General features: G+C 35.8%; 1 protein-coding gene across 2 annotated transcripts in view; it reads left to right on the top strand.

The window, feature by feature from the left end:
* Nucleotides 1–23,393, top strand: part of LOC119660522 (serine/threonine-protein phosphatase alpha-1 isoform) — a 103,608-nt gene extending 80,215 nt beyond the window's left edge. The window contains exons 6-8 of one of the 2 annotated variants that reach the window (XM_038069144.1): nt 4,028–4,175; nt 4,362–4,427; nt 21,893–23,393. In XM_038069144.1, coding sequence (XP_037925072.1) covers nt 4,028–4,175; nt 4,362–4,427; nt 21,893–21,912 — 234 coding nt within the window. In that variant the 3' untranslated portion in view covers nt 21,913–23,393. Of the gene's footprint in view, nt 1–4,027; nt 4,176–4,361; nt 5,809–21,892 lie in introns of those variants that run through there. The other variant, XM_038069143.1, reaches the window with a different exon arrangement.
* The last annotated feature ends 1,121 nt before the right edge of the window (nt 23,394–24,514 follow it).

Here is a 24,514-nt window from a genome sequence, read left to right as displayed (position 1 = left end):
AACAATCCGCATGCGTTCGGATAGCTGAGCAATTCGAAACTCGTCTGGGAAGACAATAGAGATCCATTCATCCTCAATCCAGGCAGAATCTTCTAGAGCAAAGCAGAATGGGACTGCTCTATATGATGCAGCGAGGAAAGGACGGGAGCAGGAACATCAGCGTGCATAATGAGTTCAGTCTTCTACCAGCGAATATATTTGAGCTTTGTATGCTTTAGCCGCGCAATCAATTGCATTATTTTTTTAATGAAATTCAATGTGCATCAGTTTCTCTAAATTCCAGTGTAAAGCCAATCATAAATTGGTCAGATTGTTAGTACTCTTTAGGACCATATCGCACTATGAACAATATTGCTGTCTTACCCTTTTTCGAATTTCTGGTGCTTTCGTATTGAACTTTGATTTCTAGCTCGCAAATATAATACAATAATTACCTTCAAAAAACTTTCATCTTCATCAGTCGTCGCAAATAATTCCGTTTATACTCCTCTTCGTAGATCTTCAATGTAAATTTTTCCTACCGTCTATATTTCTATCCAACTCTGACTGCTTCCATTTAAGAACCGGCGTGCTTTATTCTCCTTTCTTTATGTGATCTTAGTGTTCATTATAAGTTTTCTATGTTCCTTGTATTTGCTCGCTTTTCGAGCATAGGCCCCACTTTATTTTCGGTAAACTGCGTTTTAGTTTCATTATCATCACACCTTCTATGGCGCTTTGCATTGCGATGGAGGTCCTTGGCCTCCCAGAGTCTTCGCCTGCATTCTTCCCGATCAAGCGATCACGTCCTTCAATTTCGGAAACCGACCACCGTGCAATTAGCGTTGTCCACTGAATCCTCCCATTTGTTTCGGGGTCCACCGTCACTGGGCCCAAGATTCTCCTGAGGACAATGTTCTTCAAAACCATTAATTTTTTGCTCTTCACCCTGATTCATCGTCCACGTCTCGCTGTCGTAACACAAGAACTGCCGAATTAAATTACTATTATATATATTGCGAACGGTCAAAATTGGGAGTAGAAGGGAAAAGTATTTCGTTGGCAAATATTATCCTTTACTGCTGTTGATTTCATCTATTTCGTTGTTGTCCTTTGTGAGAGTTGTGCCTAAGTACAAAAAACTGTCGATCTGTGCCAAATTGTAGTCGTTTAGGGTCGCGTTTTGGCTGATTGGCGTTATTCTTCTAGTTCGTGTCATGATTATAGTCACCTCTTCGTTTATTTTAAGGCCAACTTCTTTCACTGCCTTGTCAAGTTTCATCAGGATCTCCTTCACGCGTTTTTCTCGATCGTGTCAGGATATTTATATCAGCCACATAGACCACTATCTGGAATGATTCAGATCTACTAGTATTTTTCGGATTGTACATTTGAGAGCGTTGTTGAACAATATTGGGGTCAGCCCATCACTTCCTTTAATTCGCAGTCTGTGTCGAAATATCGTATTAGTTGATTTTGTGTCTTGATAGCTAGACTGATCTGATTCATTGTCATTCTAATGAGTGCATTCACTTTGGCTGGAACTTCAAATACAGACAATATTTTGTACAGCACCGATCGGTCGACATTGTCGTGTAATCCTGTTTGAAACCAACGATAATTTGGTGAACATTAACGTTATATTCACAGAATTTCTCTAATATCCGCTTTGATAAAATATTCTTAGATCAATTGCTGGCTATCAACGTTGAGGTCCTCCCTGGTATTCGCCAACAATATTTTTTAAGACGAGCCTTCTTTCAATTATTTTTGACAGCACTTTGTGACATCTATACAACAGCGATATCTCTCTATAGTTTTTGCAGCAGATTTTGTCATCTTCTTTTATAAATAAATAAGATGCCACTTTTGCGCCAATCTTCCGGCATCATTTCGTCAAACCAAATAGTGTTTATGAACTCATGAAACGTGGTCGCCATCCCCACATTTTTTATCTTTAGTAGTTCTGCAGATATTCCATCCACACCCGGTGTTCTGTTGTTTTTCCCGTATTTTTCGTGCATCCTTTCCTTCGTCACGTGTAGGTAGGAGGACAAATACCTCCCCTCTGCTCCTTCGATGTACGGAGGTTGTGTTATGGCATTGAGTAGCTCCTCGAAATATTGGTCTCATCGATTTTTTATCTGCTCCATATCTCAGATAAGATTCCTCACTGCTTCCCTGGGAAATATAGTTCTGGGCTGGCATCGTACTGTCATTTTTTTGTCAAGTTAATCTTAAAGTTATCATTTAACCTGTAGATCAGGTCATTTATATACTTTGGTTTCTTCTTTCTGCAAATTTTGTGAGTGTTGTGTCTCGATTCTACGTATTAATCTACAGCATTTTTCTCATCCACCCCGGATAGATTAGTGGTTAAAATGCTCGATTGTCGCAGTGGAAGGTTGTGTTGCCAATCTCACTGGTGGCATTAGAATTTGCATCGTGACTGGATGTCGAATACCAATCAACTCAGCTGAGTTAAAAAAAAGTAAGCGAGCGCAATACGGTCTTGAATATAATGCTCTAACACACGTCAAAACACACAACCAATTGACTTGTCGCGTCACGATTATTATTTTTTCCGTCGCTTGCTTGCTAGCAGTCCTCAGCAAACGATTCATTCCTTTTGCACCGAGGTTCATTGCCAATGAGTTTTCCTGCAGTCGTCCTTATTACCTCTTTCAGCTGACTTCACTTTACATAAATGCTATTGACTTCCTGGTGTCGGTCCGGTATTAGTAGCATTTATTTTTCTAAACCTATTTCGAGCTTTTTTCTTCCTTCTGGAGCGGAATAGCTAGGATGCGCTTACAATTTCCATTATTTGCTTTCCGGCATCAATCTCTTACTGTGATGAGATAGTGATCGCTGCCGCAATTTGTCTCGCGGTATGACCATACTTCAAAAATGCTGGATGTAGTTCCTTCCAGCATAATCCATCTATGTTAGTTGACCTTTTTCATCTGGCGAAGCCCATGTTTTCTTATGGATCCTGCGATGAGGGAAGCAAGTCGATAATATTGGCATATTTCTATGAACCTGCTTCTCTTCCTGTTATATCGTGAAGACTTGGCCCCCAGTAGTTCCACGGTGAACCACCTCCTGTCTGAACTTTGTGTTGAAGTCGCCAAGTACTATCTTCACGTCAGTCTATTATAAAATTCAGAATTTGTCTTCCAAGGAGCCGTTCTTCCTTTCCGTTGCAGCATATATGGTGATTAAACGTTTAAAAAAATGGTTTTCGCTGAAAGAGTGGCACATATTTTCTTGAATTGGTTTGAAGTTTGTGAGGTTGTGGGTGAAATTCTTGTAGACGACAAAAGCTACGCCGCATTCTTACGTCCTAGACCTTTTCCCGCTTTTGAATATGCATAATGTGCATTTCAGAGCAAATACCGCTATTTTCCAACCTATGCAATGAGTGCTAAACAGGGAGTGCACGCTCCAAGTTCCAAACTTGTATTTATTTTCCATTCATCTCTGTTTTACGGCGCAGTTTAATCTCTTGCTGTGCATTGCATTTGCTATCAATGTTAAACCACCATGCATTACTCAAGTACTTTTTAAGGATTGTAGTGCCGAATCCGAAAACCAGCCTGAGAAGCATACTTCACTCCCATTGCTGTGCAAGTGACAAGCCTAAGATTACAGCAGCGGAACGTGCACTAACACAAACGTTTGTAACGAACCAAAGTGCTAAAGGCTAACGATGCGCTCAGCGAACTGCCTATGCCAAGCGTCTACAACTTAAATTTATAGTTGAAAAGTTGAAATTCGTACCGATGAAGCCACGTTTATTTTCATTTGTTATCATGCTATGGCTTATACTCTATAATTGGTAATATCAGTACATACAATTAACCCCCTTCGTTCCTCACAACATATCTAAACAATGAAATATTTCCGTACGGCCAATTATAGTGTGTGTGATTGTGTGAAAGTGAAATAATTTTTAAATTGGCAGTTAGCCGAAAACATATATTATCCAACTTTGCAATCGCAATTAGAATGTATCACTAACAATTTTCTTAAATTTGCTTTGCAGGTCGTTGGAAAGTTTCTACAAAAACATGATTTCGACCTGATATGTCGGGCTCATCAAGTTGTGGAAGATGGTTATGAGTTCTTCGCGAAACGACAGTTAGTAACATTGTTTTCAGCGCCCAACTACTGCGGTGAATTCGACAATGCCGGTAAAAGCTTATTTTTTTATCTTAATTTAATCATAAGTAGTTTTCAATATCACGATCTAATATACAGAGTAGCACAGAAATAGGGAAAATGTCAAATAATATACTTGGGCGTCTATGGGCGTGACCTAATCTAAGTGAACGAATTTTCGCCAAATAGAGAAACATTTCTTTTCTTTCGTCTTGCAGGTGCAATGATGTCGGTCGATGATACGCTGATGTGCTCGTTCCAGATATTGAAGCCAGCTGACAAACGTAGATTTGTTTATCCAGGCTTTAGTGGTTCGGGGCGACCATTAACACCACCACGTGGCGCAAATAATAAAAATAAAAAGAAATAAACTAATTCATTATTATTATTATTATTTGATTTAAACGTTAAATGAGAAAATTAAGAAAACAAGAAAAAAGCAAAGCAAAAAAAGTAAAACTACGCAAACAAAAACTTAAGAGAGATAATATTAGAAAACAAGAAAAATCCAACAAAACAACATAACAGAGAAGAGAAACAAAGTATAAATTATACATTTTTTCATAAGATTAAAAGTGAATGAAAATAAACGCGCATCCTCCCCTTTTATGAATAATCTAAAGAGAGAGTAATTATTAGCATTAATTGTATAAATTATTATTAAAGTATAACAAAACAAGCAAAACAAAAAATGCTAAAAATTCAACAATTGAAACCTGCAGCAACAAACAAATATATGCGACAAATAATACAACAGCAAATTAAAGATATTTAGAATGAGAGAGAAGTGAAGTGAATTAGAACATCCTCACACATCTAAAGACTCTTGTTTTCTTTTTTCCAACTCCGAACTACAATATCTCTTTTTATGTCTCGATTTATTATTTATGCATTGTCTCATGATTGGAATAGATTTTACTAAACCGATGGTAATATTTAAGATAAAAGAAAAAGTATATATATACATTTATTAAAGTGAAATATAGCTTACATATAAATAAAAACAAAACAAACTTTTTGCATTGTTTCTTTAACTAGAAACGTCCCAAGGAAAACACAGCCTAATAGAGCCTTCCGTGATTAGATTTTATTTCACATAATTTAGAACAATTTGTTTTGCTCTTTGTTCACATTTTACGTCTAATTTATTTAATGTTTTGATGAGCAAAAGTTATAGTTGAACATATATTTTATTGAAACAAAAAAACGAGATTTATTTTCACATATAATTGCTGCTTCGATTTTGGCCAAGAAAACATAAGCTTGCAAAAGGAAATCTCGTTCGTCATTTAAACTTCTACTTGTTTTCTCTAGAAATTGTAATAAAACCGAAAATAATAATAATAAATGAATACAAAAGTATAATAAATAAAATCTAAAGTAATAAATGCGCCACTATAATTACATGACCACCCCGACCACCTTTAGAAGCCTTTCTTTTTCTTGCATATAAAAAATAATCAAATTATGAACTATATTTTTTTATTGATTTTATTTTTTTGATTGCAAAAAAAGAAAAACCAATACACTAAGAATTATTTTCTTGTTAAAAGAAAATCCAACAACAGCAACAACAACTGATGAGTATATTTTAGAATTTTAATATTTACTATTTTCGGAGATTAGAGATTAAATTCAGAAATGAAGAAAAAAGAATTCCAATAATTTTTGTTTTCATTTATTTTTCTAGTTGAGTTTTGCGAAAATATACATCAAAAGAGCAAAAAAAGCATTGAAATTTAGGGGTTTTTTTTCTCTCTCGTCACATTTCATAAAAATACGAAAACACTACATACAACTATGCTTTTTCTATGATTTTGTTTGTTGGTTTTGTGTTTGAGCTTCTTTTACATACATATAAGTGGAATCATTGAATATTCGAGTTGTGTTACATTTCAAACGAACTGTTGCTTTCTATGTATTGTTATAATTGAACAGCAGACTATCCGCTGAAAGCAGATTTATTTTTTCGATAGAGACTTGACACTATCCACGCCAGTGTCTTAAGTTATCCGGGACAGTCATCAAAACGTGAATATCCTTGAAAATGTTTGCCCGGAAAATTCCGCTATAGATTTTTTAAAGATATCAAAATGATTACTGTCAACTCTCAAGTGACTTAATATCCCCAAATTTATGTTATTGTAAAAAAAAATTCTATAACAAAAATTTAAGCACACGCGAATGGGTCGTGCCATGATTCACAAAAAGCCATTTTTGTTGGTACGGTTCCAAACTGGAAATGGGCACTTCAAATAGAAAATGATGACTATTTTCTTTGATTGAGCTGAAAATAGTCGTTTCTGGCTGTGCCGATGATATTTTTAAAAGTTCTCGGCCACTCGTAAAATGTGTTGAAGAAATTATTTGGGAAGTAATAGTATTTTGAATAAATTCTTTTAAGGATTTCAAAAGGATTGTCTCATAATTCAAAATCTGACATTGTCAGTGTTTTGGCGAAAAAATACAGATTAAAAGGAATTTTTCTTCAAAAAAAAATACTTATAAGAAGGGGATGAGTGTAAGGGCAAGCATTTTCGACTGTTTTCAAATTTTTTTAAATTTGTTTAGATGTGGAAAATTCAGTCTATATTTGCTGATAGAGACAATCTTTTCAAGACCCACTCAACACGTTACTTTGATGGACATTGCCATGATGGTTGGTACACGGTTTGATTATAGATGGAGGAGAATGTAAAACAAATCCTTTACCGCATAGCCACCCCCTCGTGCCTAGTTTCAAATTTGTACAATTAAAGAGTGAACTTTTGAGTATGTCAACATTTCACAGAATTTTCTGCTTTATTAACTTGCAATATATGAGTACACATGTGCTAATTGTTCTTCTGAGCATCTCTGGCGTTGTTAGAATCGACAACATTTATTTGTCATATTTTTCACATCAATGACTACAGTTAATGGTTGTATAGTCCCCAGTCTTATTTCTTTTTAATTTCTTGTTGGGCATTTCCTTTAATTTCTAACGTGAACCATTGGATATATTTACTGTTTCAAAAAGCAGTATTCAGTATTACTTGACTGTAGAGCTTAGAAGTCTGCTGGCCTGATGAAAGCGAAGAATTCTCTCCGAGACCGGGGTTTCCTCAGATATCCAGAATAAAAATTTCAATGAAAAAGTGATAATAGGGCAGCCATCTTTACAGTAATGCGTGGGAGTCTATACTTCTCATATTCTCAAAATTATCTGCGCCAATATTAACGTTTTGTTACTGATCTAACTTCCTGCAATAATACACAATACGATTGCTCAACATTAACGTTATCCTTGTCGTTGAAGTCCCATCTTATTGCTAGGAAGTGATACATAGAAACGCTCAGAGGTTTAATCAGTTCTCAGCGCCACTCACTTTACATGACATTTGGTATTCGTCAAGGTAGCTGCCTTCCATAGCAATACAACGTCTTTCTAAACTTTCGATGCCTTTTTTATCAAACACTGTCTCTTTAGCCTGAAAAAAGGTTTCAATTTCGGCTGTAACTTCACCATCGGAGTCGAATCTCTTTCCCTGGAGCTTCCTTTTGAGATCTTTGCGAAGTAGAAGTTAGATGAGATCAAATGTGGTTAATATGGGGGGGGGGGGGGGGTGTGGGAGCAAATCGATTCGTAGATTATACAAACGAACAAAAATTTTGCATATCTAATTTGTCACGCACAATTTTGAACACAGTGCCCTTTAATATCTTCAGGATCTTACCTATGTCCTCCAGCCTCACTCTACGACCGGACATAACGATTTTTATGATTTGAATGTTTTCGGGCGCAGCCATCACTTTTGCGCCGTCGGTAGATATTCGACCACGTTTAAAGTTTACATTCCATCGGCAAATGGTCGCTTTTGTCAAATTGCGAGGAAAGCCTTTAGCGTATGGCGTAGCGTACGACGACGTGACGTTTGTAAGAAAAGATTGCAGGCTACCTGTGTGTGTATCTAACAACTTTCTTTAACCTTCGTCCCCTTCTGTGGCAGTCTAAATGGGATTCGTCTTTTTTTTTTCGGTCTTAGACTTCTTCCGGGTCGAGACGAAGGAGGCTTTCGAGTCGCCATCTAGTGTGTCCACCGCTGTTTCAACCGTCCTTTTGGTCATTTTTCCATTAACTTCACTGTTCAGGCCAATTTTAGTGGCTTCCCACCAGCGCAGAATACATGACCATTTCATGGAGAACGCGTCCCTCGCAATTTTTGCACAATGGATTGAACGCATATCGATCGGGGATGTCCTCATTTCGGACATTTCTTTGATGTATTTTACCCTCCTACACATTCTTGATCTTGTACTTCTTATGCATCAAAACTTTTGAGTTAAAAAAGACTATGAACAACACTTTTTACCTTTGATTTGCTCATCTGTGTGTGCAATTGGCTGCTTTGTATTTCGATTCCGAATCATATTCAAAAATCGGTGTTTCGTCACCGTTTACTAGTTTATCTGAAAAAATTGCAGTAACTTTTGGTACGTTCCAGCAATAATTCAGCCGACGATTTTTGTTCTGGTCATCAATCTACATTTTCGAGACCACTTCGGTGCACACTTTTCTCATCCATAAATATTCTATTAAAACGAGATTATCCAAAGTTCAACAAACTTCCATTCAATTTCATTCCAATACTACTTAAAAATGTTTGAACTTTGTCTATCTTTTCCTCAGTTTGTCACGATGAACGCCCGGAAGGCACTACGTTATCGATGTCCTTCCGGTCATTCTGGAACTTTTTAATTGTAAATTCGTGCTTCCGATTTCCGAATCGAGTACCACTGCTCGATCAACCGCTGCATCTCAAATGGTGAAACGTCGCCAGAACACACCTCATGGGAACGCGGTCGCCAATATATCACTGCCTCCATCCGACTAAATTCGGACGTATTTGATAGCCGAGGTCATCAATTGTCATTTTCGGCAAAAATCGTACCATGCTTTTGATTCACTGTTGAATTTTATCTCAATACTTTTGGGGCAGACCTTGTGTACCACGTCTTCCTCCATTTTTGTCTACGGATTCGTATTTCCCACCAGAACTAGGCGAGTGGGTAAGAAAACCCACCCATGTACATAATTCATTATTACTAAAATTCTCTACTGTAGATAGGGGCGCATAGTGAAGACCATCCTGTAGAGGGTTGGCTATATTTTTTTTTTTTTTAAAAAACTTTTGATTTTAAGTAGTCCCACAAAAAGAAGAAATCCGATGACCGCGGCTGCAAGTCAAAATCACTATTTTTTGACATCAAATGTGTAGGGAACAATCATTTCAAAATGTTGATAGTGGCTCGAGTTGTGTGTGGTGGAGCTCCATCTAGTTGAAATCAGAAATGCTCCATACCATTATCACAAACAATGGTCATAAAAAAATCAGTTACTATATCGCAATAACGCAAGGATAATCGTTTTATCAGCTTCGTCTTTGAAAAAGAATGTCCCAATCAAACATCACATCAGACACTCACTTTTTGGTCATGATAATGGTACCAAGTGAATGATTTGCAGTGCCGTAGAACCGACAATTTTTTTTGTTTTCGGCTCCGGTTAGCGAAAAGTGAGCTTCATCGCTCATAAATTTTTGCCAAAAATGTTCGTCACTTTTAGCCATTTTGATTGCCATTTGGGCCCATTCCAATCGACATGGCTTATCGACAGGTACCGGTTTTCGCCTGAGTTGAATTTTGAATGGAAACAAATGCAAATCCTGATGCAATGTGCAACGTGAAGTGATTTGCTTTATGTCCAGCTGCTCAGATGAATGTTTAAAATGTTGTGGGAGACCTCTGAACACTGGCTCGTACAACTGCGATATTATCATCCGATCGCCTTGGTCGCTTTTTATTTGGACACTTGGGATTAGTGAGTACCTCACCAATTGAAAATCTATTCGTCGAGTATGGCCATTGTTCAAAACATTTTTAAATTCACTTAACGGAATGTTCTTTTTATCTTCCAGCGATTTTAATTTTACCTTCTCCACGGTGGCGAAACGCTTTCTCCTCGTGTCCCTTTGAGTCTATCGAACAAAAAGAAATCACCGCGCCTATATCCGGAGTAGGGGGGTGGAAATTTGTTGTCGTGTCGTTTCTGGTCAAAAATTGCAATACGGAGACATCAGTGTGGAGCAGCGCTTTGTCATGATGGAAGAACCAGTCGCCTATGCGCCAAAGATCTGCCCGTCTCCTTCGGATACTCTGCCTGAGTCTTTTCAAAACCTCCAAGTATAACTTCTGAATGACAATTTGGCCAGAGGGAACGACTTCTGCATGCACAAACACCTTTACAATCGAAAAAGCAAATGAGCATTGTATTGATTTTTTTGTTTCATTTGTCGAACTTTTTTTGGGACGACGAGAGCCAGCTGCCTTCCACTGGCTTGTTTCAGGGTCGTATCCATAGCACCACGATTCATCACTTGTCGGTCACTCTCGAATAATGCGTGGCATAGGCGACAACGGAGCTGTCTCCCTTTCTAAAAGCGTAACTTATCCACTGCCACATCCGCTTTCTAATTGGGTCCTATCCATAGCACTACGATTCATCACTAGTAATCGCCCTGGTAAAAATCCCCTTTGCGCTGATTTTGAAGCTTAAAACATTTCTGAACTCGACGTTCCCTTTGTGCGTCTGTGAAAAGGCAGGACAACAAAGGCGTCAACCCTTTTCAACTTCGAATTGTCGGATAATATCCTCCGAATTCAATTCCATGATATTCCAGACTTCTCACAGAGGTAATCAATGGTATTAATTTTGTCGACGATTTCGTCACTTCTTGAGGGGCGTCCTGAACAGATTTGGTCTTCAACTGACATTTCTCCATTTTTAAAACGAGAAAACTACTCGGAGGCTCTGGTTTTACTTAGGGCAGCATGTTGGGGTGGCTAATTCGTCTAAAACTTACACACGTTTTATCATCCAATTTATGGATCGTATCTGCATATATTGAACATTATCATTTGAATTCTATCAACTCATTAGCATTTCGAGTTAAAAGGAAATATCACAACTAACTCATGAAGTCGAAAGTTCGTTTGAGGTGTAAAACAAATTTCAACAATTAAAATCAATCACACTTTACAAAACAGCGCTGCTATGCTCACAAATGTTGAAAAAAAATGTTACCGTAAAAATTTCACTGAAACAATTCCTGATTGATATCTGTGATGCTTTTTAAACACTTTTGCATTTGTATCTGTACACTTTGTGTTTTTAATGCTGATGGAAATTTTTAAATACAACAAATTTAGCAAAGTCAAATATATTTAACAAATATTTGCCCATGTCATGGATAAATTTGAGATTCTAGACTTTTGAAAAGAAAAAAAAAAGTGTATTTATCCAAACATTGCTTTGACAACAAGATAAATTTTTATTTCAGTTTCTACTGAAAAAATACATTGAAATTAGATTTCAGTAATTAATACATATGCGCGCGCAGGTGAGTAAATAATTAAATTGAAATTCTAACGTGGCGTCAATATAATTTGATCTCGTCTAATTCATAAGATGCACAAATATTTATTGTCACAGTCACGTTTGAGCGAGGTATTTATATATTATAATGGTCATCTTAACATAGCATATGATGCATTTTCAAGTCATAAGTTGGTTCTTTTCTTGTAAATCGTTTTAATTGTTCAGTAAAGTCATTTATAATCAATCCATTACGTGTCACAATGGCATTTCACATTGAATAAGAGAAGATAGTAGCGCATCGTTCAATTATTCTAGAAGGTATAAGGATATTTTTCGAAGCAGGATCATATTCTTTCCAAACGTCACGAAGCAGAACCACTTTATGACAATATCATTTCAAACGTTAAAATCTCATAAATCACCGCAATCATCTACATAACTGACCGTGAGCAAGCATTAATGACAAATGACCTGCATACATATTTTCCAAAAAGCACATTTCATATACAAATGCAAAGTTGTTTGCAAAAAGTATCAATTGAATGTCACTACTAAACATTTATAATCTTGCGAAGGAATACATTTTCTCAAAGATGACAACCTCCATACTCCCACCAGATTTTAGTTAAGTGGCGATATGCCCATATACGTGAAGAGTATCAATTATAATTTCTATGTTCAAATATTTTATCTTCTTTTCATTTGGCAATTCAGATAATGGCCTGCAATATACAGTTTTTATATTCTACTATAACTTTTTAAATTTTCTATAAGCTCTAAAACAGATTCAATGAAAAACCAACAAAATACAAACATATACCACATAAACTACAAAGAAAAAAAGATACAATGATACAAAACTCAATAAAACACTGAAATTGATACACATTAAACAACAAACTTGTAAAGTATGCATTATTACACTACTACGTTTTACCTTACATCTAATTTACCCAACAGGAATGCTTCAATTTTATACTTTAGATCGTTTGAAGTGTTTTCCCTTTCCCTAAATTTTATTGTTTGAAATCTTTTTCACTATCTCTATTCAGTTTAAATGTTATTTCCTTGAAAGAAATTTTATTTTCCAGTTGGTGCGAACAAACGATGTTTACATAGAGATATATACTTTAAATGAAAGGAATGAACCAAAAAAAAGTATACCGAATTCTTTTAGACTTTGCTATGAATTTTAACTGGAACATTTTTTGGACGCTTATATATATCATATTCGTACTTTTCTTACTTTCAGTGAGAGTGAGGGAGAGAGTGAAATCGAAAACAATAAGAAAGGATCAATGCGAAATTGATATATAATAGTTGAGTTCTTCCGAGAATTTATTGGTGCCGAGTCATGAAAGAAAAATTCGATTTAGTTTAAAATTTTAAGGTTTTAGCTATAAGTTTAGTTGTTAAGTATTTAGAGTCAAACTTTTCACGGGGAAAGTGCTACGGAAATGACGCTGTCACAAGTCTTTCAGAATTCATCGATGGTTTTGGGTTCAGCTCAAATTCGGTTGTTTCATATTCGCGCCTCAACAAAGTATTGCAATTCTGAGCAATTGTTAAATCCACGTAACATATTTTCTTTTGTAAATATTCTTTCTGATGTTCTTCTCTTTGGGATTTTTCAAAATCGCACATTTTCGAAATGAAGTTAAGTAAAGAAGATAAATTCTCCTTCATTCCTGGTGTCAAGTGCTCTAACTCCGTATTAATTACTTGCCACACATATAATTTGATGCAAAATGCGATGTATATTTTCCAGACAAAATAATATTTAATTTCAATTCTGTCAAATGGCTCTCCCATTTCTAGCACTTTCGAACGTATCCAATGCATATGCAATTCTATTCCCTTGAATTGGAGTTGGAATGAAATATCGTAAGTTGCCATACAATTTAGGAGGTATGTTGATAGGTAGTGGTACTGATATGAATTAATTGTTTCTCTTTCCGTTTCTTCATTGTTCATACTTTAGACACTGTTGATATATTTATCTAATGTATTCGCTGAAACTGAATGTTAAATAATTCATCCAAGTCATTCTATGCATTCAGGCTTCCTTGTTAATAGCGACCAAAATTGTACAAAGACAAATTGCATGTAGCTGCTATTCATACCAATTTGCTTCTTAGGTTTTCACTAAGCCAATTCATCAGTAAATTATTCGTTTATATATATTCAAAGTACTAACGATCAAAAGCGTCAATGAGAGATCCGTTCAATATTATATTAGTTATATACAATTCATATAAATATTAAAAAGATCAGGCTTACTTATTGTGCGCACATTCCTCAAATTGCTTTTATACAATGAGGATCTGAAGCTAATTCATTCGCTAAGAAAGTTTAGTTTTTCAGAGGGCGTTGCACAATATACCATAAATAATTCCAAGAACTCGTTTCGAATAACGACAAGGTGATATAAAAAAAAATAGTTCGGCGCCCTTTTCTATATTAGTTCATCATTTTCATGGCACAGGTTGATTACGTTAATGACGTCTATCTGCTCTTTCACAGGGTTATGGACCTTCGCCAAATTGCTCTGAATTTTTAAAAGCAAGCACAGTCGGAATGAAGATTCTTTCCAACAAAATCGAGGGTCTTATCTGACTGTGTCATTGCATTCTTCTTATCTCTATTAACGGGCAGAGCATCTTGGGCCTCATTCAACTTGTCTGTCTTGATAGCGTTGTTACTGCGGACGGTGGTACCGAACTTACATCAACCAAGGCATTAACAGTGTTGGATCTACCTTCGCTGTTTTCTCTAAAATGCTGAAGTACAGACACCTAAACATCAACTTCACTTCAACAACACTCTTACTCAAAGGTTCAAAGCATTCGTTAACGTCTGTCTCCATCGTGCCAGCGATCTACGTTGATCTGAGCAGAATCTCGAACGAAGAGCTGAGTCGGTGTACGGGCGACTCAGTTAGAGGACGGAAGTGGCAGTGGATAGGTGACCCTTTTAGATACCTTTGCTGCTGCCTATGTCAAGAAATAGAAATCCACTATCCCAGAGTGACGGACGAACGGCTCCCCGTAGAAACGGATGGAGGAAAAATCATAATGTGAACCTGCTACAATCATGTATAGGTGTGGTGGATGCGCTAAGCTCTAGCTCGCGGATATTGGCCACCCGAAAATAGCAAACTATATTCTAATTGGCATCGCTTGCGTGTAAAATGATTCAATATCTTATCAAACTAATTAATAAAAATCATCTGTTCCATTTGTCTTCTTTTTGGAGTTTGGATTCAATGCATTTGGAGAAACGGTCCAGAATTAATTTTTCTGGAAGATCATGCTTTTGTTCTCTTTCCATGTGCTTGTGCTGTATCTCTTCCACGGAATTGCAGCTCTTCATCTGCATTTCGTTGTGTTGATCTTTCGATGGGGTTCATTCTTAGCATATGTCCTCTTCACATGTTAAATGGAATTGGGGTTAGCGTTCGTCAATTCAAATGATTGACATCGAATTCTTTCCATTTGTGTTATACCTTCTCCCTTTTGAGATGGTAGCTTTTTTTCCATTAGGATAGGCAGAAGGTAACAGAGATTCAGCATTTTTTTTCAATATATATGAACAAGTCGCCGAACTTGCATTTAGTGACACATTCCCAAGTATTGACTTTAATACACTTAGCGATTCGTTTCCTCGATCACTCGAAAATTACAAGCCAAGCTCCAATTTTAAGATTTCCTACTAAATTGCATCCTGTTTAATATTATTTAAATTTTTCGTTCAAACTCGCTGTTATTTTTCGATTATTTGAAAATGACCCAAGAGCAATTTATCTCCAATTGCTTGAAAAATTCCAGAGCTTTATTGCTCAGGACAATATGTTTCAACAACGATAACTTTAGGCTTATCTTGGATTCTTAGGAATTTTTCGAGTCGATCACATCACCGAATGAAACAAAAGTTTCGCCTTCAAAAGAAGTGTCCTGTTTTGACATTGACTTCTTTATATAACCCAAATCTCTCTCTGTTCTGGAGAATTTCTTGGAGTTGATGTTTCATCATCATCATCAACGGCGCAACAACCAGTATCCGGTCTAGGCCTGCCTTAATAAGGAACTCCCAGACATCCCGGTTTTGCGCCGAGGTCCACCAATTCGATATCCCTAAAAGCTGTCTGGCGTCCTGACCTACGCCATCGCTCCATCTTAGGCAGGGTCTGCCTCGTCTTATTTTTCTACCATAAATATTGCCCTTATAGACTTTCCGGGTGGGATCATCCTCATCTATACGGATTAAGTGACCCTCCCACCGTAACCTATTGAGCCGGATTTTTCAATTGTAAATATCAATTCGTAGCAGTATACATTGACATGGCGCAGGAATATTTTTTTCATTGCGATCTGTTGATATCTTTTTACCCAACTTCTTCCATCATTCAAAGGGAGAAAATTTCTCCCCAATTAAGGGTTCCGCCATTAAGCAGATGGATTACTCAAGACTCCTCATATCCTATGCAAAAAGTTAACTTACCCCTTGTTTTCATTTGCCAATTTCGTATCTAATTTATCACTTTACTGAAGTAAATTCGCTTCATATTTTAACCCAAAATCATGGATCGGGGGAAAATGTATTTTCATTCCAATCAATTTTTATGAGCAGTGAATCCAGGCTCTCTTTCTAATCGTAAACGTTATTCACTTCCTGGTTTCTCTTGTTGGCTCTACGTTGATTTATCTATGTTAGGCATAATATGTGAAAAGCTCCAAAGTAGTATTCTAACATTTGGTCATGGCTGATCATTATTTTCTCATGTCATTGTTAATAGATTTTTATCAACCAATTCTAAGATATACTTGCTGACTTCGATCGATTAACAATGGGAAAAGGGTTTTGCATTAACATCATGCTCAGTATTGTTACCGGAAAAAATACAGTACGGCGCACCGTTTTTATTATTCCCACACCCTTAGTCAAGCAAAATTTAGGAACTCGTTACCACGGTCAAAGAACACGAAATCTGTACTGCTGAACTTACCAGAGATTTTTCAAGCCGCTTTTTACATTGGTTTTGGGCACCTAGTCCTATTTTTTCATATTAATTCCTTATCGTGCTGTGAGAACTGAGAACCAATCACTAATTGCGATTTTCTTTCACATTTCTATTGTGTACCAAAGCTTACGCAAGAAGCAAGAGTTATCTTACACAGTACACTACAAAATGAAACTAACCTTCCTTAGTCTGTTGCAGTAAGATTAAAATAAATAATTCAGCGCACAGCAAATCAATTTTGGTTCGGTATTTTATGCAAGTAAGATAATTTTCTGGAATAATTCAAATGACTTGTGTTCCTATTAATATATAAGAGGTGTGAAAATTACAGTAGAAGCCCTAATGAACACCACCACTCAATTCACATAAGTAAATCATATTCTTAGTCGATGCAGCACACTTCTGTAATGTAAAAATATTGCTCCTGAAATTTGTCGAATTTGTTTGGCTTCCATCAATCATTTTCTTAATGTCTTATTTCGTTTGGTGGCTGAGTTGACTCGAGAGGAGCCAAAGGATTTTCAAATCACCGTCAGTCATCGTTTTTTCGACCGACCTCTGTGTCATTTTACATTGATTTGGATGTTCAGCCCAATAACGTGATTGTACTACTTCCCTTGAAACAAATTTGGTAAAATTGCGTTCGCTGTAAATAATTTTCAAATTTCATTTTTCTTGTGATCAGTTGAGTTTGCCGGCGGAGTCATATAGAGTGAACACTTGTCTAAAACCTTTGATTTTGTTAATTCTACTATATGAAGTAGAAAATCCGTGAAATTAAAGAGAAAAATTCATTTTCCCGAAAAAAAATCATTTACTGTTTAACGCAGCGTGTCTCCGCAGTTTCTTCACCTTTCGTAATGTCAGAGCGCCTTAAAATAAATCTCTTCATTCGAATAAAATCTGATGCTCTGTAGTCAAGTTTGGGGACAAAAACTACTCGTCAGGTGTCATGTTTGGGGAGTATGGTGGTCGAAAAAATGTTCGCAATTATGCTCCTTTAATTTAGTGATTGGTTCTGAAGATGTGGAAATTAGTGTATGATCGAGGTTGTTGAACACTTTTTTTGTCTCATCATTCAATCGGTCCTTTATCTTTTTCAAGATAATTTATAAAGATGATTTCATGGGCATCCCAAAAAATACCTTCCTGGCGGACTTTGCCCTTCGGTCGAGTTGGGCGACTTTCGCCTTGTTCTAATCACTACTCAGATTGTTTATCTACTGGAGCGTTTTATCCATTGTCACATACCGTCACATGAACTCTCTAGGATTACGCTGAAATAGCTGAAAGCAGTGCTTTGAAACATCAGCCCGTTGTTGTTTTTGATCGATTGTGGGAAAATGCAGCAGCTATTGTGCAAAAAGTTTGTTCGGATGCAAATGTTCATGCAAGATACTTTGTAAATGTTGTGTCAGAAGCCACCTATCTCTCTTTTGAAATCATAGCCTTTCTCGGATCTCCAGAAGTGTCATCATCATTGGTGTAGGCATTACTCTGTTTAAGGTCACTGAACCACTTACAGGTTATTGTCTTCGAGAGGCACTCACTGTAACACTTTTCAAGCCACTTTTTGATTTGGATAATATCTTGCCCAATGGAAAATCAATGTGAATTTAACTCACCAAATTCCTTGGTCATATTTTCCATATTACCAAAAGTGACGCCATGTAAACGAGTGTACCTTTGAAACCAGTCAACACGTTGTTGTCACACTTTAGGAGAAAGTTTCTAAAGGTTAGCATTATTGAAATTCACATCGATTTTTTTGGTTTGGATTGTTCTTCTAATCCATCTGCAGATGGTCGTTCAGGACTAGGACTATAGGACTTTAGTTCCGAAGACATTTAACAATGCTCGATCTATTCAGAGTATACGCATATCGTATTGCATGTTTTATTGTCGTTCAGATTTTACCCCATTCGGAAGCCCAATCGATTCGTCTATATCGGTTGCTCCATTTTGCTCGGGCAGAACCGGATGGAGTCCAGAGGCTCTCAAATTCCTCTCCAGCGTATCCAGCCATCGTTTTTTCGGCCAGCCACCTGGTCGTTTCCCATCGACTTCGATGTTGAGACCAATCTTAGTAATTGAGTTCTCGTCAGCGTGAATTACATGTCCATACCATCAAAGATGCCTCTCACAATTTTTCGCACGATCAGTGGAACCCCACATCGATCGCGGATATTCTCAATTCGGATGTGTATCGCAGGTTTTATTATTGTTTTATAAATGTAAAGCAGTACTGCAGTATGAAGCCTAGCGTTTTTATGGGGATTAATCTCTACGAGATGGTCATTCTAGCACAGTATACTTCCTGCTGCGTGGTGAAAGTTCCTAATGAATAGTCCACAAATATCCCACGACTAAAATCTTACGAATGTGAAACCCAGCTCTTGATGTCGATGATGGTATTCTTATCCTAGTTACTAAATAGGAAAAAAACCTTCCGATTTTTGATTATTCAAGTGTGAACCGCAATTGTCGAGGCGGTCTCTCTTGTTCTGCTAATAATTCGTCGCTGTTAGGTTCGTTTCGTCAAATAAACTTATACAAACAATAATTCGTAGACTCCGAATTCAGCAAATGTCTAGATGGTTTTTATCGTAATAGGATCGGGTACTTCAGGCATCTGATCCATTTACGCTGGGTAGGTACCGAGTATATTGGAAAGTGCATGGACGTATAGTGCTATTCTGCTTGTGTAGCCCGTTTCCTCTACGGAATTTTTCGTACAATTATTAAATTTTCGGTCCTGCCTTTACATTTCAATTTTATCGTGTTAGTTCAGTCTCATTTGCCGCTTATTGATGTATATTAATCATATAGCTAATCTGGATGAATATTTCGTATAAACTGTTGCTGAAAGAACATCTCGCGTTCCCTTCGAGATCGTATGTACAAAATTGCCCAAATTCTTACCCCATCTCAGGGCAACTAGAAGTAGATTCAATGATTTGCAACTCCTTCTCATCCAACGAGGGAAAGAATTAAGTTTTAAGAATATCTCAACAATAGATCAGATGGATATATATTTATACAACGTGTACATGCCACTCATTATGTGCATTGAAAAGTTCAAGACTCTTCAATAATACTGCTTGCTGCCATTGCGGTGTAAATCGACCCGGCATCTTCCGAGCTTACTGGAGACTCGTGTTGTTAAATGTAAAAAAATGATTGGGCTGTCTCACGGTTGTCGGATTGAGAAAGGTTTCCACTGATAGCTGCCAGTTTCGATTTCATTTCTCATGTTCTTTCATTCGAGGAAACTTGCCAAATATATGTGTATTGATGGCGGTGTGAAGTGATTGCTTCGATATGTACAATACTAAGAGCCAGAAACACCATGTCTATATTTTTTTCGAATTCCCTTATAAGGGAAATAAGAACGGACGTATTGTCTTAATGGCAAATGGAATCCGACTGTATAATCACCTTGTGAAAGGGCTGGTATTTTTTTTAAATGTGTAGTCACCAATATTTCCAAGACATTTGTCCCCTTCTTCAGTGTTCTATAGTACATCCTGAAGAGAAGGAGACAAGTGATCTTCAAAATATCGCTGATCTGCATATCTAACAAAAATACCAGCGAATAGCTAAGATACATTCACTTTATGGATTAACAGATGAGAATAAAAATACGAATAATCGTTTCGTCTCGGGAAGAGGCAACTAATTAGATACTGTCTCACCTTTGTTTAAACTTAAGTTAGGACAAAGCTATCCTAAACAAAAACAAAAATATGACGATGTTTCAGGCGTTACTCAGCTAGAAAAGTTATTTCGAAGTCGCTTGCCCCACGATCTGTCATATCCTTGGAAATTCCTAGAACCCTTCCTTAAAATTTTTATTAAAAAGTTCTCCTTATATGTAGCCGAATTGTTGTCTATCTAATATTTTAGTCATACAAGGGGATGCCATCTGATGAGAATGCTGGATTATCTCGATCCTTGAAACTACAGTGCTCCAACAAGGAGCTTTGCGCCAAATTGAATCGAAAATTTACGTTACGAATTGAACTGCTTCATATGCGACTAAGCAGGATTCATTCCGATACAATCAATAGCATAGTGACCTTCGGCTGAAGTCAGGAAAGTTTCTCCAGATTGCTAATTCTATTGACAGAGACGAATAAAAAATTCAACGTAGCCTCATATGTGAAATCCAAACATCTGATAACAGGCGAAAGAGCACGTTTATATAATATGTGTGTAACAGTCGCTTCTCTTTCATTGTATTTATTTCTCATCTGCTTGATTTGCTAGTACTCGTTGCCCCCGGGAAGGATGGGATTGTACGCACGTTGCTTATTATCTCCAAAGTTTATTTTTCATCAGATCATTATTTCGAAATATAGTGTTGATACTTTATTGTAGAGTACCGTTGTGTACATAATTTGTAAATGCTTCACTGGTCGAGCTGTAGATTGCATTCGCACAGTAAATACACCGCCACAACTAGGACAAGTGCTTTCACATTTAATTTATAAGAAGAAAGTATCTACTAACAGTTCAAATCATTTATCTTATTGTGATTTTTATGTTAAAGATATTTCTTAAATAATTGAAGAGCGCAAATGATAAACCTAATGATATATTCCAGATGAAAATATATATATTTACTCGTACATATTTGATGACGCTTATATTCGCAATATTCACAGAGAAAAATCAAAAGAATAACTTTAGATAATGAAACGCATATTTACTCCCTGAGTGAAATAAGAAAATTCGATAAATGCTAATAATTCCGTATTGGGAGAGAGAATCAAAAATTGAATGCAAAAGAACATACTAGACAGTAATATAATAACGTTTTATGTTAAACATCGCTTGTTTTGCCAACTTGTGTTTTCAATTTTTTTCACCATACCAAAAAAACGTACTTTGTTTACACAAATGTCGCTATTTTTGTACAAATATCAATTTCTAAGTTTCGTCCACCACATATTTGCTCATTTTTGCTGTGTTCCGTTCTTTGTTCTGTTATTTATCTGTAATATATCCTCATAGCATATAATTATCCTGTAGTAGTGTAAATATCTTAAAAGAAAATCAACATACATATTTTTGAATTTAATTTCTGCTTTCTAAGAAAAACTATAAATCTCATCGATTTTTCAAACAAACGAATCAAAATACATCGAATTTTTGGCCCAAAAGAAAAAAAAAATCAAAAGACGAATTTTTGCAACCAAAAAAGTAAAATCAAAACTGCAAACAAAAAAAAAACAAATACGTTTTTTTTTCATGGTTAAGAATATCATTCTAACGCATTTCTTTTTTCTTTTTTGATTTTATCTATGCAGACACAACCCGAAGGAACTGAAATATGGGCGGCGATAGCATTAAAGCCGATCGCGTCAAAAAGAAAAGAAATAATTGTGCTATATTGCTACTTCTTCTTCCGACTTGCAAGAGTTGAAAGATACCATTCATTAAACATTATATTAAATAATTTTTAATTATCCGATGAAAGCAAAATGAAAACATATACGAATGTTCAGACAAGAGAAAAAAATAACGGATTGAAACATTGAAGAAAAAATGCATAAATTAGTAATATTATAAAAGAACAATTACTTATAATAATTATAGTATGGAACACGAAAGATATTTTCAACAACCGGAATTATATTTTCTGTTTGAGAACGAATAAAAAAAAACCAATGCAGGGAGAAAACTATAATTAATTTATTGCAAGCCAGACTTGCAACTCTTCGAAGGATACATAATTTAGTTTCAGAAACTTCTGAAATCTTGTCAGTTGACGGTGAAATTCTTAAATTTAACTCTGTATTTGTGAAAACAACACGAGCATATAAAGCCCCCTCTTTGCACAGATTTCTCTCTGTATCACAAATAGAAATTGAAAACTTAAAATATAATATGCAATTATTTTTTACGAACCAACACAATCAAATGTTTGTTTCTGTATAATTTAAATTAAAGCAAAGATGCGTTCCTTTGTTAATTTCGATGTTTCTTTTCAATGAGAGCTTTCTATACATACAAACTTAAATATTGATGCGTTGAAATTATTTTTTCATGACGTTTTTTAATTGACAGTAGAGGAAATAGTAGTTTTTAATTTATATCCGGTAAAACTGTGAATTCTAGTTTTTCTATCCGTTTTTTTATTAACAGTCTTAATAATTTTTAATCGTGCCGATTCACCGAAGAGAGACACGAGTGAAAATCCACTGTCGTTTTATGATATTTGTTTAATACTTTATTTTCTTTTTTCTCTCTTGCGAATTGTAGATTTTTTTGCATTATTCATTGCAATATATTGTATATACATCATACTCATTTTATAACTTTCTTTTTCTTGCATCGTTTTCTTGATGAACAATGAACAAAGCAAACTGCATTGACAAGAATGTTAGTTGAGAGTAAATAAGTACATGAATTCAAGAACTTTGACATTAAAATATACGTGTAAACTTTCAATTTTCAACTGAATTTCTTTTCATCCCTTTGATAAAAAAACCCCCTACATCCGAAAATATTTTGTAGTAAGGACTATGTGTGTCCGAAAGAACAAAATATTTTCCACGAAAATCACATTTATGTATGAACTTTATCTGGAAAAAGATGAACAAAAGTGGATTTATATATAAAATATGTTTTATCATTTGCGCTTGAAATCTAATATTGAACGATATTTCGGTTGTTGCACTAAATTGGTATGACTAGAATGTACATAATACATACGTAAAACTTTACACATGCATCTAGTTTGTAACATATATACATATTTGACTTGAACACTTTCCTTTTCCGTTGAATAAAACCAACATTTCAATTTCTCCTTCATTTGTGCTAATAATGAAATACACATTGTTCCATTGAATGCATTTGTAAACAAGAGTAACATAAACACTTAAAAATGGGAATGGAATAATTCTGTAGAGTTGAGATAGTCGAAAGATAATCGTCCATGTAATCATAGAATTGGCTCGTGCACTAAAAACAAAAAAAAAATAATTTGTCAACTTCGTAAAACCCATTTCAAAGAATGTACACTACCTTTACGGATAAGTGGAAGTTTACTGTGATTGCTTGAACAAAACGACACCCAGTTTGGCATCATTTTGCGATATAGTTTGGATTAGTATCGTAGTTGCACATTAGTTTTTCGATGTTAACACCTTCGTAGTGTACCATATGTATGAACAATGAAGAGATACTTTTTTGGAAACTAAAAGAAAATTAGGCATCGTTTCAAAACATTAGGTAGCAAAATTTACCCCGACTACAATGCTTCTATTTCATTGGGAAAGGAAACAAAAAGTGAAAAATTTGAGAGGAATGTCCTGGTTCGATTCTTTTATTTTGGGTGCAGCGATACTCCTGGTGGTTGGGAATTCATCAACATCTTCATCTGGATTGTGAATGAATGCAGCGACTAATATTATTACAGTTTTATTCTTCGGTTTGAGAAATTGCTCGTGATATTTGTCTGAAATACTTTACGTTCAAATAAAGTATGAATAATATACACAAATATTGGATTTTATTTCTATCATTCTTTTGCGACTTTAGGTAAGTTTAAGACCAACATTTTTAGGATGAACAACTAAAATAACTAAATATATTTCAGCTGGTTTTACTCATAATTTTTGACGAAGAACTAAAAAGTTGAATAAATGAAGACAACAAAACCGAAATGTTGTACTTTAGACGAGGTGTTGTCTGTGACCCTATTTGTGAATTATTGCAGTTTTAATGAAGAAAAAGAAGAAATTGGAAATAAACAGGTAATTGATATTTTCAACATTAATATGGAAGCAGAAGATCACAGAAGAACAACAAAACAAAGACCACGAATTCTTCTTACAGCAATTTTCAGACAGCCGCACAAAATCGCGATTATGCTACTACACTAATAGAATGCGGTCTTCTATCGTCAAGCGTAAATTTCAGGT

Source organism: Hermetia illucens, chromosome 6 (genome assembly GCF_905115235.1).
Source record: "Hermetia illucens chromosome 6, iHerIll2.2.curated.20191125, whole genome shotgun sequence".
Classification (NCBI taxonomy): Eukaryota; Metazoa; Arthropoda; class Insecta; order Diptera; family Stratiomyidae; genus Hermetia; species Hermetia illucens.
The sequence above is the reverse complement of the archived record's forward strand: the minus strand, read 5'-3'. Positions and strand labels throughout refer to the sequence as shown.